Here is a 19,265-nt window from a genome sequence, read left to right as displayed (position 1 = left end):
AAATTCGAAGTCGCAATTGCGAGTTGTCAGGCCAATTCTAATGAAAAAAAAGACAAACCCCCCCCCCCCCAGAATATTTCATATTTCACAATTCTGACTTTACAACACGCAATTGCAACTTTATATCAATCAATTCTGACTTTGTAACACACGAAATTCTAACTTTATATCTCGCAATTGCGATTGATTGAATAACTTTAGTAGCTTTAATAAGCATATATTTCTTAGTACTGTTGTTAAATGCTCTGGTGAGGAGATAAACATGGCGGACTGTGTTAGCTAGCTGTCTAAGCTAATACAGGGCGGAGTACGTCATCAGTCGTGGGCGGGACCTACGCATATATGATATCACATAGGGGTACAAATTTCATATTTAAAATCACCAATGAAATCTGTCATTTTGTATCTAAACGCTCAAATCATGAAAAAAAAATGCTTTTCAAAACTTTTTCGGCTATATTGTGCATTGCACTCTCTCTTCATGAGTGCACCGTTTTTGTACCTAAAGTCTTTGGGATTGGAACTGAAGTGAACATGGATTGGTTATGTGAGGCCTAACATGTTACCTGTAACAGCCAGACTGAAGCATGCAGCGTTTAAACGGCAGCGCTGGGTTTGCTTTCACAGCTGGCTTCGGGATGCAGGTGGGCTTGTTTTCTGCCGGTGGGAAACCCCGGTGAGTCCCAAGATGAATGGCATACCTCTGCGGGAAGGTGGAAGGCTCTCTAATTGGGGGCGGGTGGATAATTCCTCTATTTTGAGGCATTTCCTAATCTATATATGAATGATGTTTGCTTTTATTTGTGGGGAACCAAATGGCCCCTTGCTGAAATAGAGATCTGATGTCAAATGGAGGTCTGACCACAGGATTTTCCAGAGAAAACAGGACTCTTTCTGAGTCGAGCAGGTCTCAAAGCAGAGCAAGGGAAGGAGTCGACCTCCCAGCAAACAAATTTAGGTTCTGGGAACATTAGTTTTTGGTTCCCAGAACGTTCCTAGAACTTTCCCTTAAGGTTAGGGGAACGTTCCCGTTCCCGTTATAAAAAAGGAACCTAAAAGTAACCTACATGGTACGTTCTTATAACGTTCTTGTTTGGTTCACCAAAAAATAACCTCATGGGACCATTCGGGAGTGTTAGGGGAACGTTCTGTGTTTGCTGGGGTACTGGACCTGCTAGGAAAACAAATATCAATTTGACAAAAGATGTATGGCGTATTTAAATTTTTCGTTTACTAGATGCTAGGCAGTCATCCCAGGTCGTTGATCAGATGATAGCATTACTATAACTGCATCAAAGCACAGAAGCTCAGGTTTTATTTTTAGTAAAAAAGGTTGAGGAACTTTTAGTATTTCGAGTTTACTTTTCGGTCTAATAACTTTTCACAGACACAGCAATTTTATCATGCTAATGTATAATGTGTAATGCTAATGACTTGTGGCTGTAGTTTAACGTGTTTTTTTACATGCATATTATAAATGCCCGTATTATAGTTGCCGTATTATAAATGCCCCACTTTTGCTAGTTTTAAAAAGTTCAATTAATGTAGTTGTTTTTGTTTTTGTTTTTGAGTGTGAATATATAGTAAAATGTAATTTATTCCTGTGAATTTTCATCAGTCACATGATCCTTCAGAAATCATTCTAATATCTCATTTTTCTTCATATAATGGACTTCAATGGGGTCCAAACGGTTCAAGGTCCTAGAGACAGTTTCAGTGCAAACTACAAACTGTTCAAAGGGCTTTAAACGATTCCAGGCATCAAAATGAACGAGTCAATTCATTCGTTTCGTTCGTTAAATGAACCAAACGACTCGGAAAAAGATGTTCATTTTGATGAACGAGTTCGAACAGGAGAGTCACAAACGCAGAACAGAGCAAGGCGAGCATTTGAGCTTATAAAACTTAAACTTTGTTATTTGTTTATTAAATGAGCGATCGTTTCACTTGATAAGACCCTTATTCATCGTCTGGAATCGTTTAAAGCCCTTTGAACAGTTTGCAGTTTGGACTGAAACCGTCTTTTGGACCTTGAACCGTTTGGTCCCCATTGAAGTCCATTATATGGAGAAAAATCCTGGAATGTTTTCATCAAAAACCTTAATTTCTTTTCGACTGAAGATGACATGGGGGTGAGTAAATTATCAGCAAAAGTTTTTTTAAAACTGAACTACTCCTTTAAGGATTTGTTGATGAAAAATAGTTCCGAAGAGCTGCATTAATGTGAAATAGACCCTTTTGTAACATTATAAATGTTTTTACTGTGACTTTTGATCGATTTAATGCACCCTTGCTAAATAAAAGTGTACATTTCTTTTAAAAAGTGCCAAATATGCTGTCAATAGTGCTGAACGTATATTGAACCTGCAGCATTCCTACTCCCGTAGAGGTCTGTGATGTGCTGGTCGTATATCTGAGTCAGAGACATTCCCTTGATAGCGGGCAGGAGATCAAGCACACTTCAAAGGGTTAACCTGATCCCCGAGCTCTGCCCAAGCGCAAGAGGTTAACGTAACGTTCCCTCAACATCACCCTGAGACGTGAGGCGGTGTGGGAAAAATGTGCAGGGTGGCAGAGGTAAAGACAGCGAGGTCAAGCCCAGAGAAAGCGCAGAAATCACCTTCCCACCCTCCGAAACGGCAATAATGCAACGAGTCTGAGGAGGTTTAGAAACAACTTTTATTTTAAAACTATAATGTCAACGTAAACATGACCTTCGACTCGAGGTTTTTCATGCAGTTATTGTTTCAATCTAGCGTAACAGTGGATAATAAACTTTATTTACATAGCAGTGAAGTAAAAACAGGCTTTTGTTGTACTTTAATGGCCACGTGATTAAGAAACCGTCAATCATTCATTTCATTAGTACGATCAGTGACGGCGATATATTCATCCGTGCTGTACATCTCACAGGCCTTGAACACAGTGTACGATCACAAAATATTGCAAATTCACAAAACTTTATACATCTCAGAGGATCTGTGCTGGCGTCATCGTGAAAACGGAAACGTTAGATGATATGAACACGAAATATACGTCACATGAACAAAAGGTTTCGTCATCGACACCAAGGTTCTCGTTGGCTCTTCACACTGATTATATTTATTTTCGTCACTAACAAACAAGAATCAAACACCAGGCAAGACATAAGACATATCGAAACACCAACACTGAGTGATCCGAATCACTGAATCATGTGAATCATTGACACGTCACAAACACAGACACACAGAAAACAAACCCGGAGCCGGATTCACCAAACATTCTTCTTCTTTTCTGATTTAAGAATAGAGTTAAGAATTATTTGTATTCCCAAAGTTCTTACAGTTTTCCCAAAGACAAAACCTGAGACATTTTTTAATTCCTCGTTCTCACGGATTCGCGAAAACGAGTAAAAACAGTGTATTATTCACGCCGGGCCCGTAGTTGGCGATGTCACTTTGTAAAGAAACAAACGCGCATATAAACTTAGTTTTCACTCATTTGCATTTTAGCAGTTAGACAATAACGGTATCTTTTCAAAAACGTGCACTTTTAAACCCGTTTGTGTTTTCAGGCCCACAAAATGCCACTGTTTTTTAAATAACCTTAAATTATTTAAACAATATGCCAATATTTCTTAATTTTCTGTTGTACTAAACTACCTTAAACTGAAATAAAACTGAATAAAAAAAACAATATATATATATATATATATATATATATATATATATATATATTTAAACTAATAAAAATTACAGAAATGCAACAAAAACATAAATATATATATATATATATATATATATAGAGCTGTCAAATGATTAATCGCATCAAAAATAAAAGTTTGTGTTTACATAATATATGTGGGTGCACTGTGTATAATTATTTTATAAATATAAATACACACACATTCTTGTATATATTTAAGAAATATTTTCATGTATACTGTATATAGGTTTATATATAATTTATATTATATATAAATATAAATATTTTATATATAAATTATTTTTTTTTCTTAAATATACATGCATGTGTGTGTATTTATATATATATATATATATATATATATATATATATATTATATAATTATACACAGCGCACCGACATATATTATGTAAACACAAACTTTTATTTTGGATGCGATTAATCGCGATTAATCGTTTGACAGCCCTAATATATATATATATAATATATATATATATATAAAGGAATTCAAAATATGAATGAAAACTATAATAGTAACTCAATGAAACTAAATTGACTCCGCTAAGGATGTGCACGAATAGCTCTCTAATAGTAACACCAGTAATCGATAAACAATGATCGGTTATGATGTGACTTTTTTTCTGAATTTGAAATTCCACAAAAATAGGGACCTTGTTTTTTTATTTATAATTACAGCATCATTTTCAGCAGCTTCAGTGCATATGAGAGCGGCATAACTTCTTCCTTACGCAGATTTTGGTGAATCCGGCCTCCAGAAAACAGCAGGGAGCGATCGTGAAAAACAACCGAGAAACCTAGTAGTGTTCATACGTGTTCATTTACTTTCGGCACTAAATTGTGGTGTGTATACTGGTTTTCACGACGTCATTTATCACGGTTTCTGCGCGTCGCCCTTCAGACAGACACTGAAAAGAAAAGCTGGCCGCATCATTTCCTCCAGTCAGACGCCCCTTCACACGCGGCCGGCTGGACAAACAGCTGCTGCGCTACTGTTGCTTTAATGTGGGGGGTCAAATGAAGCTCTGTGGTCATTGCTTTTCTTGATTTAGCTTCACACACAACAACAACAACCACCGAGAAGGAAGATCACAGCAGAGACAGAGGTCAGAGGTCACATACAGTGTCACGCTAACAGGGCGAACTCCGACTGAGTGAGGAACATCTTCACTCTCATTCCTGCTCACTTTCTCTTTCCGGACTTCACTTTGATTCGTTCTCATCACTTACTATCGCTCTTTTTCTTTGGTTGAACCTCAATGCAAAAATGTCCAGGTCACATTTCACCCCACAAACTAAAGAAAGGAGATTTTGCTTAAAGTAAGTGGAACCTCGTTTTAGGTGAGATTTAAGATGTTTTTTGCGAAACCATTACTGTAAAGCAAAACAAATGATGCAAAATTGATGGTACATTATTTTTGCATCATACAGTATTTCTTCTAAATATCTGCCTTTAATTTATGTTTAAATATTTTTTAAATACAGTAATTCTCACAACTTCTTATTAAAATGTAATTTTAAAATAAAAAAATGCAAAAAATAATAGAATAGATTCAATCAAGTTAAAATCAATTATCACAAAGCAAAAAATTATCATAATAAAAAATATTAAGGCTTTTTTTTTTCTTTGAGCAAAATTATTTTTTTTTTAATACGACCTGGACATATTGACTATTTTCATGAGATTCAGCCCTTTCTTTCTTCTTTCTTTTTCAAACGTCAGTTTCCGTCATATTTTCAAGACGTCGTTCGTCGTCGCTTCGTTTCATCGGAGCGCACATCTCGTTCTGTTCTTCACCTGCATCTCCTCCGGTACCCTTCTCTCTCACGTCCTCGATCTCTCCATCCTCGGGCTCAGTTTTCAGCCGGATCACCCTGGGCTCGGTGTGTGTGTTCCTGAAGCTGCGGCTGCGGATGACTCCAGCAGGGGGCGATGTGATCTCTGGCTCTCGGTGCTCTTCCTCTTCCTCCTCCTCCAGATGAGTGCTGGAGTTCCTCAGCTGATCGATGGACTGAGACAGAACCTACAGGAAAACAGAGGAGTTTTATAATGCGTCGTCACATCATACGCAAAGCATCGTGGGATGAGTAGTTCATTCCATTACACACACATTCAAGACTTTAGATGCATAGTTTTGTACAACGGTTTAAAACCTAATGGGGTAATTGATTTGATTCTTATGGAGAAAATAATTTGGAAAAGTACTTGAAACAGAGTCACAATCGCTATTCCAGCGATGCGTCATCATAATTAATCAGACGTGACACACTAACATGCTCTTTTCATTCTTTTTGATATCTTCTAGTAAATGTGGTCATAAAATGCCTCTCGCCGAACTGGCTTCAGTCCTGCTGTAATAGGGGAAAGTAATACCACCCCGAAAAAATAGCAGCTGTAAAATGAAAAGTGGCTAAATTATATCCGCGAATGCGTGTGTGTTAAACTGCCAGCAAAATCCTCTCCTAGGCCTTCAGGAAATGAAAGAACGACTAAAATAAAGAACTGGGTGTATAAAAATAAAGCATTGTTTTTTTGTTTTTTATTACCCAGCTTTGCAAAATATACAGTTTTCATTACTGAATTACTGACCATTTTCCAAAATAAAATAAAATACAACAATATATAAAATCTTGAATGTTTGACAGTCTAAAAGTTAAAAGCAGCTGCAGTAAAACATCCTGCTGGGACGTACACACTTCCTCTCCTTGTATTAACTCACTTCCTGTCTGAACGAGGCATCAGTCCGCTCCATTTACACAGTCATTTAAGAGAAAAGGCCCTTTAAAACTCTTAACACAGACACACTGCAAGGTCTCACACACACACACACACACACACACTCCAGATGACACTCAGGAATCTTGTGAAAATGCTGCAGTTCTTCACCGGCTCTGAAAGACACATTTATGTAACATAACTCCATCTATCGTCATGTCATCATTCTCCTTCACTACATCCAGTGTGGGAAATAAAGGGACAACCGAAGGTGTATTTTACAAAGGAGTAGTTCACTTAAAAAAAAAAAATGTTTGCTGATAATTTACTCACCCCCATGTCATCCAAGATGTCCATGTCTTTCTTTCTTTAGTTGAAAAGAAATGAAGGTTTTTGATGAAAACATTCCAGGATTTTCTCCATATAATGGACTTCAATGGGGTCCAAACGGTTCTGTGATGCACGTTTGTGACTCTCCTGTTCGAACTCGTTCTTCAAAATTTTAAGTCATTTGGTTAATTCAATGAACAAAATGTACGAAATGACTCAAAAAAATATTTAATTTTGATGAACGAGTTCGAACAGGAGAGTCACGAACGCTCATCACAGAACAAAGCAAGGCGACCATTTGAGCTCATAAAACTTAAACTTTGTTATTTATTTTTGAAATGAGTGATCGTTTCACTACATAAGACACTTATTCATCGTCTGGTGTCGTTTAAAGCCCTTTGAAGCTGCACTGAATCTGTCTTTTGGACCTTGAACCGTTTGGTCCCCATTGAAGTCCATTATATGGAGAAAAATCCTGGAATGTTTTCATCAAAAACGTTAATTTCTTTTCGACTGAAGTAAGAAAGACATGGACATCTTGGATGACATGGGGGTGTGTAAATTATCAGCACTCCTTTAAGAAAACCTCAACTCATTTAAACAAAACACTAAAGTCTTTTTTTGGTATATTTAAGATCCTGTAAATCTATTGCAAAGTGGTAAATCATGACAGTGCTTTTGTTTCGACGATGTCCATTAAATGACCCTCAATCGCCCGAGTTTAAAACACTCTTAATATTCATAGTCCAGTCATTTTAAGAAAAAAGGTTGAACAAATTGCAACAGAAGCAAACTCATCTGATTTTCTTATCTTTAATATATCCTGAGTAAGGGAAAAAAAGCCCTGAGGAATCCCATTAAGTTTCAAAAAATAAATTTGAATTTACACCATCTTGATTACTTGCATTAAGACAAACAAAAAATGTATTGCAAGTTTTTTTAAATTGTTTGTTGACGGTGCATAATCCAATTACGTATGTGCTAGTTTGCATAAATAGCACAACAGATCTAAACATCGGGTGAAAATGGCATTGTTTGTGTGTGTTGTGAAGTCACCTGGCTGATGTGAACCTGTTGGTGAAACTGTTTCTGCTTCTCCACGAAGTTGTGGTGTTGTTGCTGCAGCACGAGCTGGGCCAGAGCGCTCTGTGGTAGCGGCGCCGACTGCGTGCGGTTCAGGGGGCGGTGTCGCGGTAACCTGACGCGAGCGCTCGCCGACGCGCGCTCCTTCATCGCCAGAGGAGACGAGGACAGCACGGGGACGCTGCCTGTGACTGAATCAAACATGAGCCACACATCAGCATTTCACACCGAACCAGTTTATCAATTCCACTGTGCTACTTTTCCACTGTTTTTTAATGTAAATGCGCTAGACGGACGCCTTTAACCGGTGCGCTTGCATTTTTAACTTTTAACCCCCTGTAGTCAATCATTATAACCCTTAAAAGTTATCTTTGATCAACAATCTGACATATTTAAAAATTTTTTCCTTGAAAAATGTCTTAAAACCGCTTGAATGTAACTCGACACCCTTGACCTCATTTAGTATGCGTGGTTCTATGAATATGCAAATGAGCTCCACCTCCACTCGCTCAGCTCAGAGATCCACTGGCTGACGATCACACGTTGATCTGATTGGTTATGAGGTCGTTTGTGACGTCAGAAGGACCAGCGATTACGTGTTTTTGAGACTGTCTTTGGTTCACTGCAGTTTTAAGCAGAAAATACTCAGCAATGGTGTCGACTTATGAACTTACACATGGTGTGTCTTAAAGCGTATTAAAAACACCACATAGACATATAAACAACATTAAAAGCTGGATTTCCACCACAGGGGGACTTTAAGGGCCAATCACATAAAGTATTAGTTTTCATTTAGATTTTAGTTTTAGTGATTTTGTTTTTTTCTCTTTCGTCTATATAGTTAGCGGATGTGTGCGGTTGCTGTGAGATCTGCTCACCAGGCGAGATCATCCTCTGCTGTCTCTGCTCCTTCAGAAGCAGGTGTTGCAGGAGCGCTTGCTGTCCGTTGCTCGCTTTACTATCCAGCGAGACGGGACACGCGGCCAGACCTTCTGTGCTCCGGTCCTTCAGCGCCGTACCCGTCTAACAGAGGAGAGATCAGGCAAACGCTGTTCATATCCCAGGTCAAATCAGCTCACCTGTGTTTATAGCGCTAAAAACAGTAATACACGCGTTCATGACTCTACTATTCGAACTCTTTGTTGAATGAACCAAATGACATGAAAAAAAGATTCGTTCATTTTGATAAACGAGTTTGAACAGGAGAGTCATGAACGCGCATCACAGAACAGAGCAAGGCGAGCATTTGAGCTTATAAAACTTAAACTTAGTTTTTTTTTTTTAAATGAGCGATCGTTTCGCTAGATAAGACCCTTATTCATCGTCTGGAATCGTTTAAAGCCCTTTGAACAGTTTGAAGTTTGCACTGAAACTGTCTTTTAGACCTTGAACCGTTTGGTCCCCATTGAAGTCCATTATATGGAGAAAAATCCTGGAATGTTTTCATCAAAAACCTTAATTTCTTTTCGACTGAAGAAAGAAAGACATGGACATCGGGGGTGAGTAAATTATCAGCAAAAGTTTTTTCAAAAGTGAACTACTCCTTTAAGCTGAACTATGGCGCTATTTTCTTCTGGAAACAATTTTTTTTATTTTTCCTGTTATCTCTGTGAAGCTGCTTTGAAACAATCGTTATCGTAAAAAGCGCTATATAAATAAAGATGACTTGACTTGTTATTATTCATGGTCAATTATGCTGTAAATGATAAAACAAACTGGATTCGGCGATAAGCAGCTCTAGAGAGGTGTCATAATTCACCTTAATTCAGTTCATCCGATAGTGTCAGTGCAGTCGAATAATAATGATATCACTGAATATTTAGAGTCTATTAAACTGCATCTAGGGAAGCCAAACGCGACATGTGCTCTAAATCATAAAACATTCCCCTACTTTAGCATTTACAGACAAATTCTCACTCAAGCATGAGAGAGTTACATAACACCTCATGCATATGAAATATTAATAACTGTGCTCTTTTTAAAACACATCCAGTCAGCATTCACGTCGGCGGCGTCCATAAGGTGCGCGTAATGACCGAGCTGAGCTCCCTCATGAGTCATTCAACTATTTTAAAATGTGAAAGTGTTGAAAGTGTTCTCGCCTCGATGGTAAAAGTGAGCCGTGTTTTGATTCGTTGGCATGTTACGCGCTTTCCGAACACAATTTCTTGAGCTTTTTAACAGCCCGTGATGAACGAGATGCTAAACTCTAAAACTCTGAAACTCTAAACCGAGCGCCGTATTTACCCAAGGGCTAAAGATCCCAGAGGTCAAAGGTCACGAGCCCTCAGGGCTGTACATTAATCCAGCCGGGACTGAACACTAGCACTCGGTGAAAGCAGAAAATGAGATCTGCACCTAAACCTTCAGCAAACAACACGGCGATCGGCCTCATCGCCGCCACATTCCTCGCACAGCGTTTTGTGCTTTACCGCAAATAGATGCGACTCTGTGTCTCACTGTCTCCTAAAAATACCGTCTCACAGTCCCTTGCTCTTTCTGCATATCTATTCCTATCTGTTGCGCAGCAGAACGAGAGCTGGCGACGCTGCTTTTGTGTTTATTCCCAGAGGACAGCCGTGTTTCTCAGAGGTCGCTCTTTCAAAGCTCGTCTCCTTTAAGAATCAACAGTGTCTCAGATGTTTCTGTAATCTGAACGAGCCAATAATTTGATGACAAGTGTTTGAGATCTCTGACTTTTGCATCTGGGCCAATATTATTCTTCCTCAGTATTTTTTACAAATGTCCAAAAATGTTAAATATTCTTAAATCAAGATAGATTTACTAACTAAAGAATGAAAATAACAAGAAAAAATAAAATCAAAGTTTCCCTTTGAATTACTTTTATTTTTCTGGCCACACTGACATACTTTTTTATTTCAAGCATAAATAAGCATTATTCAAGCATTAATATTTAATATATTAAGCTTCTCAAGCAAACAAATTTTGATTTAAAGGAGTAGTTCACTTTTAAAAAATCTATTGCTGATAATTTACTCACCCCCATGTCATAAAAGATGTCCATGTCTTTCTTTCTTCAGTCGAAAAGAAATTAAGGTTTTTGATGAAAACATTCCAGGATTTTTCTCCATATAATGGACTTCAATGGGGACCAAACGGTTCAAGGTCCAAAAGACACTTTCAGTTCAAACTACAAACTGTTCAAAGGGCTTTAAACTATTCCAGACGATGAATAAGGGTCTTATCAAGCGAAACGATCGCTCATTTAATAAATAAATAACAAAGTTTAAGTTTTATGAGCACAAATGCTCGACTTGCTCTGTTCTGTGATGCGCGTTCGTGACTCTCCTGTTCGAACTCGCTCATCAAAATGAACAAATCTTTTTCCGAGTCATTCGGTTCATTCAACGAATTTAATAGTTTGCACTGAAACTGTCTTTTGGACCTTGAACCGTTTGGTCCCCATTGAACTCCATTATATGGAGAAAATCCTGGAATGTTTTCATCAAAAACCTTAATTTCTTTTCGATTCCCCTGGGCGGGAATTATTTAAATAAAAGGAATATTGTTACAGTACGTGTTCGTTCCCGGAGAAAAAAACTCATGCGTTCTGTGAACTTACGCAGAGGTGCGCGTGAGCCGGGTGCAGAGCCAGCGTGAGGTTGGGCAGAGAGGGGGACGTGTAGAGGTTCAACAGGGACAGGGATCCATCCGTGTGTAGGACGCCGCTCTGAGACAGACACCGCTGGAGGAGGCACACACACACACAGCGTCACATCACCTCTTATATACATTAGTGCAGCGTCACACAAAGAAACAATAGTATAGTATGAGATTGTGCTTCGTTTAAAAATCTGAATATGGATCCACTGTCACATGACAGGAGGAGTGTGTGTTCAGGAGGAGAGTATGCTGGCCCGCTGCCCTTGAGGAAATGCTTGGGAAGAACTTCACAGGAGAAATAAACCTCTCCATCCCGGAGCCCCTCACCCCCTTCCCCAAACGCCAGCGCAGCCAGAAACCACAGCGGAAAAGAGCTGTCACAGTTAGTTCAGCACAGCACTGCCACACACACACACACACAATCACACCTTCAAACTTCTTAGAAGTCTACAACATCAAATGTGGTTTTGATGTGTTTGTTTGTGTAGCTCCAAACAACCAATCACTCGGGGCCCGACTCAATTCACCTCACAGTCTGATCAGCGCTGTAATGGAGGATTTTATTTAGTTTCAGTTTTTGGGGTCTATGGTTCAGTTCCCAAAAATGCAATCATGGCCTGAAAACGGCACGCAAGACCCGCTCCACAGCCGCCACTGTGTGTTACCTGTGTGTATAAAGAGACGACTGCTACGCAAGGGTAAGAATGACATTAAATATAACCAGGCAAATCCACATTACAAGCAAACAGAAAAGCTCTGAGAAAAGCTTTGATATATTTATCAATATATCAATATCTGATTGCAGATTTGCCACTTGCTTTGACGCTTTGTTTTCCAATGCAGTGATATTCAGACATTTTTCTTAATAATTGCATCCCACAAGTACTGTGAGTCATTTCCCATGTGAAGAGGTTAGTCATAATAAAGCCATTAAAGGAGAACTCCGGTCATTTTTTTGTACATTTGGAGTGCTGTCAGTACAGACAAAAATCAGTGTTGCCTACACTGTGTTATCGTGTTTTTTTTTTTTATTCACATCCTGTTGACTTCAATGGGGCATGTGATGCAAAAAATTATGTTAAAGGAGTAGTTCACTTTTTTTTAAAAAATTTGCTGATAATTTACTCGCCCCCATGTCATCCAAGATGTCCATGTCTTTCTTTCTTCAGTCGTAAAGAAATTAAGGTTTTTGACGAAAACATTCCAGGATTTTCTCCATATAATGGACTTCAATGGGGACCAAACGGTTCAAGGTCCAAATGAGAGTTTCAGTGCAGCTGCAAAGGGCTTTAAACGACACCAGACGATGAATAAGGGTGTTATCAAGCGAAACGATCGCTCATTTCACAAATAAATAAAAAAAGTGTACTTTTTTATAAGCACAGCGTTTGTGACTCTCCTGTTTAAACTCGTTCATCAAAATGAACAAATCTTTTTTCGAGTCATGACTCGAAGGGTCCTTATATAAGACCCTTATTCATCGTCTGGTGTCGTTTAAAGCCCTTTGAATCTGCACTGAAAGTCTCATTTGGACCTTGAACCGTTTGGTTCCCATTGAAGTCCATTATATGGAGAAAATCCTGGAACGTTTTCATCAAAAACCTTAATTTCTTTTCGTCTGAAGAAAGAAAGACATGGACATCTTGGATGACATGGGGATGAGTAAATTATCAGCAAAAGTTTTTTTTAAAAGTGAACTACTCCTTTAATTCAGCCAGCTCACATACCTGTATTTACTTCCTGTTCGAGTAGTCGATTGTCGAGTTTTTTGTGCTGTACTCGAATGTTAATTTTATTTAATCTCCAAAAAAATAGTTTTGGTACCTCAATTTGCCTGGTGCTGGACCGGTAAGATGCTCCGTTCTCATTGCCACACAAGCCAATGGGTGAGCTCGGTCCAGAACCTGCAGGGCTCTCATTGGCTGAAGAATCTAGACAAGAGGAAAAGTATTGACGGTGAGCTCCGCCCACAGCTGAAGCTCATTGGTCTGTAAATGGAACTTCAAAATCTCTCTCCACATAATTTGCTACTGTCGTTCGCCCACCTGTTAGTTCTAGAGTTCGTTTTTTCATCGGCGTGACGAGAACGCTGCCGTCTCTGCGGCGTATCGGCCCGCTTCTTCTCTCAGAAACCTTCTGCTTGAGTCTGGACCGGACCTTCAGATTGGGCTCAGATGCTGAAGAGGAAACAGATTACATTAGTCCGATGACTTATCTAATTATCTGCTATTAATACGAGTTCTAGCTCTAAAATCGACTGTTTTCGGTGGATAATAAACAATGTCTTTATACATTTTTGAATAAATGCATGTGCCCCATTATGCTTTTTCAAATATTAATTTTCATGCATTGAGCTGTTTGTGCACGTAAAAGGCGTTTTAGCAGTCGACCAATCACAACAGACTGGACCTTCTGACCAATCAGAGCAGACTCTCTGAAAGGCGGGGCTTAGAGAGAGCTGATGCTGCAAAGTACATTATGAGTGTTTTTTGACCTTGCATGCATGTAAACAAAACAAAATTAGGAACCTTTAAAATAGCTTTAAATTCAATGTCACGTAAATGCATGTACGAGTGGTCTGACGAGGCAGCTCACAGAACCAGCTGAGTGAATGTGTGGCCGCGGTCCAGCCACACTGAGGAATTCTGGGATGTCTCCCAGCTGTAATGAGGTAAGAACTGGAAGATCAATTCCATCGTTCATCTGGAGGACATTAAATCTGTCCAACAGCTCTCCGCTGGCTGTAGGAGTCCAGTACCTGCCAGCCTGCCGACCACAAACCTCTACGGTAGCCGTGTTTAAACGAACACTGAGATGTCGGCACAGACAGAGGGAGATTTGGCTTGGGAAAAAAAGGGGAAATCCTGTTTTTTTGCACCACTGTGACCTATGGAGTACCAAAATTCCCTGGATTTTACTCCGGCTAGCCCTATAGACGCCACCTACCACCGTCTGACCGCTGAGTGGGCATCAAAGATACACACATCAGGAGACCGACATGATTACAACACACTGTGGGCCAAGGACAGAGATGAAAGGAGAGGAGGAATTTGAAACACAAGACTTAATAAATGATTTGTATAATAATGTAAAAAATGTATTACAAAATAATGAAACTGATATAAATATAATTGTATTTATAATAAAAAATTAAATAATACATAAAATAATAAAATTAAATTTCAATACAAAATTACAACAAAATAATATATAATTAATTCAAATTAAATATAATTGTATTTATAATAAATTAAAAATAATAAAATTTAAATTAAATATAATTATATTTATAACAAAAATAAAAAATACAATTATATTAAATTTTTTTATTAAATATTTATTTAATTTTCGTTATATTTTTTTATAAATATTTAATACAAATTGTATTTAATTGTATTTATAATAAAAAAAGCAAAATTTTAATTAAATAAAATTCTATTTATTTAATTAAAATAAAATGACTACATCCTACCCCTAAAAGGTAAACTGTTGACAAAAACAAACGTTCCTTTGAATATTACATATTATGAATAATTAATTGTGGGTTTTCTCAGACTTGACTATAGTCTACTTTTAGGGATAAATAGTGATCATTCGCACAGACAACTTAAACGTGAGGCCTTTATGAATGTGTTTGGCTATACAATCATGCATATAGTTTAAGGATACAATACAACTGATTTCCAGTAGGAACTAAGCTTTGAGTTTTCGAAGTTTTTACCACCACTGTAAGCCTGCAGTCTTATGGCTGTCGTTCGGGAAAAACCCGACAGGTCATATTTGGCTGTTAACCCAAAAAAATGTTACAAGCAATTTAAGAGCCCCACATTGATTAATAAAATGGAAGACGGCTGACAAAAAAAATCATAATGAAACGGATGCTTTGAGTTTCAGGAGCACTGGGCCGAGATCAGAGATTACGGCAATGGCGAAATACTGTAATTTACCCTCTCTGACACATGATGAATAAGAGCTATTAGAAAAATACCGCAAAAATATTTGCCCAGCAATTAGCGGGAAGGATTTACACATTTTTAATTCGTTGGGAAAATACGCAGAGCGGTCGGCATGTTTACGTTGGGCCGCGTCATTAAAGGGCATTTTCAGTGTAGCCCGAATCAAGCTTCCTTAAACAAACACCTGTGGGACGGGGTTACATGGCATGAGCGGGTGACGGCTGGAGGGGTCCGTCCACCAAACTCATGTGCACCTGTGAGGCTTGTTTAGCTGCTGCTGACCAGTTCCATATGGCCGGAGGAATGAGAACGTACACACCGCCTACATTACCAGTGCTAACAAACCAGCACACCCAGTTAACCGCTACACCTCGCAACAGAGCACTCAATCCATGTGTGAACTACAGTTCCCACCAAAAATACCCTAGTCACTACAGTTATTGCTCTGACTGTATTTAATTTAAAGCCACTGGTGGCTGATACCAAGTTTATAGTGAACTTTTTTTTTTTAATATGTTTGAATAAAATATAAGTGGTTCTTGCCCATACAAAACTTACCGGCATGATGCTATGATGGTTGCCAGGGTGTTGCTACAGTATGTGGTTGTTATGGTGTTCTAGATGGTTCCTGGATCTGTGTTAGAATGTTCTGTGTGGTTGCTAGGCATTCTGAGTGGCTTACAGTTGCTATGAGGTTACTATGGTGTTCTATATGGTTGCCAGGGTGTTGCTATGTGATGTGCTAAAGTGTTCTTCAGTAGTTTCATTCCAGTGCCGTTGTTAGAATGATCTGTGTGGTTGCTATGTGGTTGCTAGGTATTCTGAGTGGCTTACAGTAGCTATAAGGTTACAGTGATGTTCTAGATGGTTGCCAGGGTGTTGCTATGTGGTTTGCTAAAGTGTTCCTTAGCAGTTTTAAACACGTTCCTGGGTGGTAGCTAGCATGTTCTGTGTGGTTTCTAAGAAGTTGCTAGGTTTTCTGAGAGGTTTTCAGCATGTTGGTATGATGTTACTATGGTGTTCTAATCTAGATGGTTTCCAGGGTGTTACTATGTGGTTGCTAAGGTGGTCTTAAATAGTTTAGCACATTACTATGTGGTTGCTATAATGTTCTGTGTGGTTCCTATGCAGTTGCTAAGGTGTTCTGAGTGGTTTTCAGCATGTTGCTATGATGTTTCCAGGGTGTTACTATGTGGTTGCTAAGGTGCTCTCAAATAGTTTTTAGCACATTACTGTGTGGTTGCTATAATGTTCTGTGTGGTTCCTATGCAGTTGCTAAGGTGTTCTGGATGGTTTATAGCATGTTGCTATGAAGTTACTATGACGCTTTAGATCATTTCCGGGGTGTTGCTATGTGGTTGCTAAAGTGTCTTGGGTGGTTGTTAGAACACATTAGTTGCTAAGTATGAGACTACTATGGTGTTCAAGATTCTTGCCAGGCTGTTGCTAAGTGGCTTACTAAAGTGCTCTTCAGTAGTTTCATTCCCGGATCGGTGTTAGAATGTTCTGTGTAGTTGCTATGCGGTTGCTAGGTTGCTATGGTTTACAGTTGCTATGAGGTTACTATGGTGTTCTATATGGTTGCCAGGGTGTTGTTATGTGATTTGCTAAAGTGTTCCTCAGTAGTTTTTAGCACATTCCTGGGTGGTTGCTATGCAGTTGCTAAGGTGTTCTGAGTGGTTTATAGCATATTGCTATGAGGTTACTATATGGTGTTCTAGATCAGCCTTTCTCAAAGTGGGTGCCGCGGCACACTGGGGTGCCCCCTAGCTGTGTCAGGGGTGCCGCCAAAAAATTACGTAGGCTAAAAAAATGTGAAAAAAAAAAACAGAAAAAAAAACAGCTGACATTTCATATATAAATATATTTGAATTTACATATTTACATTCTTCTTTTTAAACATATGAACATATTAATAAAATTGTAAATTCATTTTAGATAAATATATAAAATGAATCATAAAAAAATCCGTCTCACAAGACCGAAGCAAGACGCACACAACTTGACGCAAGTGACGCAATCCATAGCAACGCGTTATAGCAACACCTCAGACTGACAGAAACGTAAAAATAAACGTGAATTTAGGCCACTTTAGTTACAGCATTATGGATCGTTTTTTGAAAAGAAAATCCCCATAAGAGCCGGGGATTTTTATTTTATTTTATCTGCATCCTGCACTTCATTTGAGTTCTCCTGGTCTGGATTTGTTATTGGGTTCTTGTATTGGGCGGTCCACCTCTTACGGTTTTATGGCATTTGTGTCTCTGATTAATTATTTTGTGAATTACTTTGCAAACCTGTGTTTTTAAAGGTGCTATAAAGTTTTTATTATTATTGTTATTTACAGTTCATATTATGCTCTGTTCATTACTGTTCTGTCTAACTAAACAAGACATTTGCATTTAAATTTGGGTTATGCAGTGTTTTTAAATTATATTTTACACTGGGGTGCCTTGAGATTTTATGCACTTTTGAAAGGTGCCCTGACTGAAAAAAGTTTGAGAAAGGCTGTTCTAGATGATTTCCAGGGTGTTGCTATTTGTTTGCTAAGGTGCTCTTAAATAGTTTTTAGCACATTACTGTGTGGTTGCTATAATGTTCTGTGTGGTTGCTATGCGGTTGCTAGGTATTCTGAGTGGTTTACAGTTGCTATGAGGTTACTATGGTGTTCTATATGGTTGCCAGGGTGTTGCTATGTGATTTTCTGAAGTGTTCTTCAGTATTTTTCAGTACACATTCCTGGGTGGTTGCTATAATGTTCTGTGTGGTTGCTATGCAGTTGCTAAGGTGTTCTGAGTGGTTAATAGCATATTTCAATGAGGTCACTATAATGTTCTAGAAGATTTCCAGGGTGTTGCTATGTGGTTGCATGGATATTCTGAGTTGTTGCTAGGTGGATGTTTAACCAGCTCTGTCTCTGGGCTCAGTCCCCTCCTTTCTATCCGGCAAAAAATGGTTTGACTTCCCAAAATATATGTAGAATAAATACACTGTATAAGATAAAGAAATGTTGCAAAAAATATATTTTCTATAAACCATCAAATGGCTAAATGTTTTAGATTATGTATTTTAATGATTTTCTGTAATATCTATTTGTTTAAAATACATTTTTGGCAATATAAATATATTTACATTGAAAAAATATATCAACACATATGCGGAAATATCAGTTAATTAATCAACAAACAATGTGTTTGACCATTTTTGAAATATATTTTAATCTAAATTTTTTTTGCTGAAATAGGTGCGTCTGATCACTTAGTAAAGTAGCAAACGCTAAACATGAATACTTGGCATTAAGAGTTTGTCCAAATCACCAGTTGCACTAGCAGTGTCTTTCCCGCTGTTCTCTTTCCTTACACAAACAGATCTGTCGCCTGCACATCATGACCACTCAGCATCCCGCCCCCCCCTTCACACCTGTCAATCATTCAGCCGTGGTGAAGGTCCTGACCAGGGCAAAGAACAAACGGCACCTTCATGATCAGCCCGCCCGGCCGAATCTGAGCGGGAATCTACCGGGAATGAGGCCTCGGGACGCCAGGGAGAGTCTACATACAGGATGTTTGATATTTCAAAACATCTTGAATGTTGGATGCGCGAAGCTTCTCGTTGGGAGTGATTACACTCATAAACTCATTCTGCTCAGGCACAGGGAGGTGTTTTGTGTTTTAATTGGCCGCTCCCGCTCTATCTCTGTTGGTTCTGATGTACGGCCTGAAACCGGAGCCACAGGAAGTGGCCCTGCAGACTGTCTTGTCAGCGTAGACAAATTATTCCATTCACAAAAAAGCAGGCTGTTTTTCTTTCCGTGTTTTTTTTCCAGCTTTTGCGTCGTTGTTTTTGTATCC

General features: G+C 38.6%; 1 protein-coding gene and 1 long non-coding RNA gene across 5 annotated transcripts in view; one reads left to right on the top strand and one right to left on the bottom strand.

Moving 5' to 3' along the window:
* The window catches only part of LOC148970858 (uncharacterized), a 50,061-nt gene that overhangs the window by 24,799 nt on the left and 5,997 nt on the right, over positions 1-19,265 (top strand). The gene's annotated exons all lie outside the window — the stretch shown is intronic.
* The window catches only part of LOC120483403 (histone deacetylase 9-B), a 39,956-nt gene continuing 26,097 nt past the window's right edge, over positions 5,407-19,265 (bottom strand). For all 4 annotated transcript variants that reach the window (XM_089122827.1, XM_089122829.1, XM_039678403.2 and 1 more), the window contains exons 8-13: positions 13,504-13,635; positions 13,283-13,389; positions 11,418-11,540; positions 8,713-8,857; positions 7,808-8,025; positions 5,407-5,729 (exon numbers count right to left, since the gene is read on the bottom strand). In XM_089122827.1, the coding sequence (XP_088978953.1) occupies positions 5,418-5,729; positions 7,808-8,025; positions 8,713-8,857; positions 11,418-11,540; positions 13,283-13,389; positions 13,504-13,635 (1,037 nt within the window). In that variant the 3' untranslated portion in view covers positions 5,407-5,417. The remainder of the gene's footprint in view (positions 5,730-7,807; positions 8,026-8,712; positions 8,858-11,417; positions 11,541-13,282; positions 13,390-13,503; positions 13,636-19,265) is intronic.

Source organism: Pimephales promelas, chromosome 18 (assembly GCF_988280905.1).
Source record: "Pimephales promelas chromosome 18, fPimPro1.hap1.1, whole genome shotgun sequence".
In the NCBI taxonomy this organism is placed as follows: domain Eukaryota; kingdom Metazoa; phylum Chordata; class Actinopteri; order Cypriniformes; family Leuciscidae; genus Pimephales; species Pimephales promelas.
The sequence above is the reverse complement of the archived record's forward strand: the minus strand, read 5'-3'. Positions and strand labels throughout refer to the sequence as shown.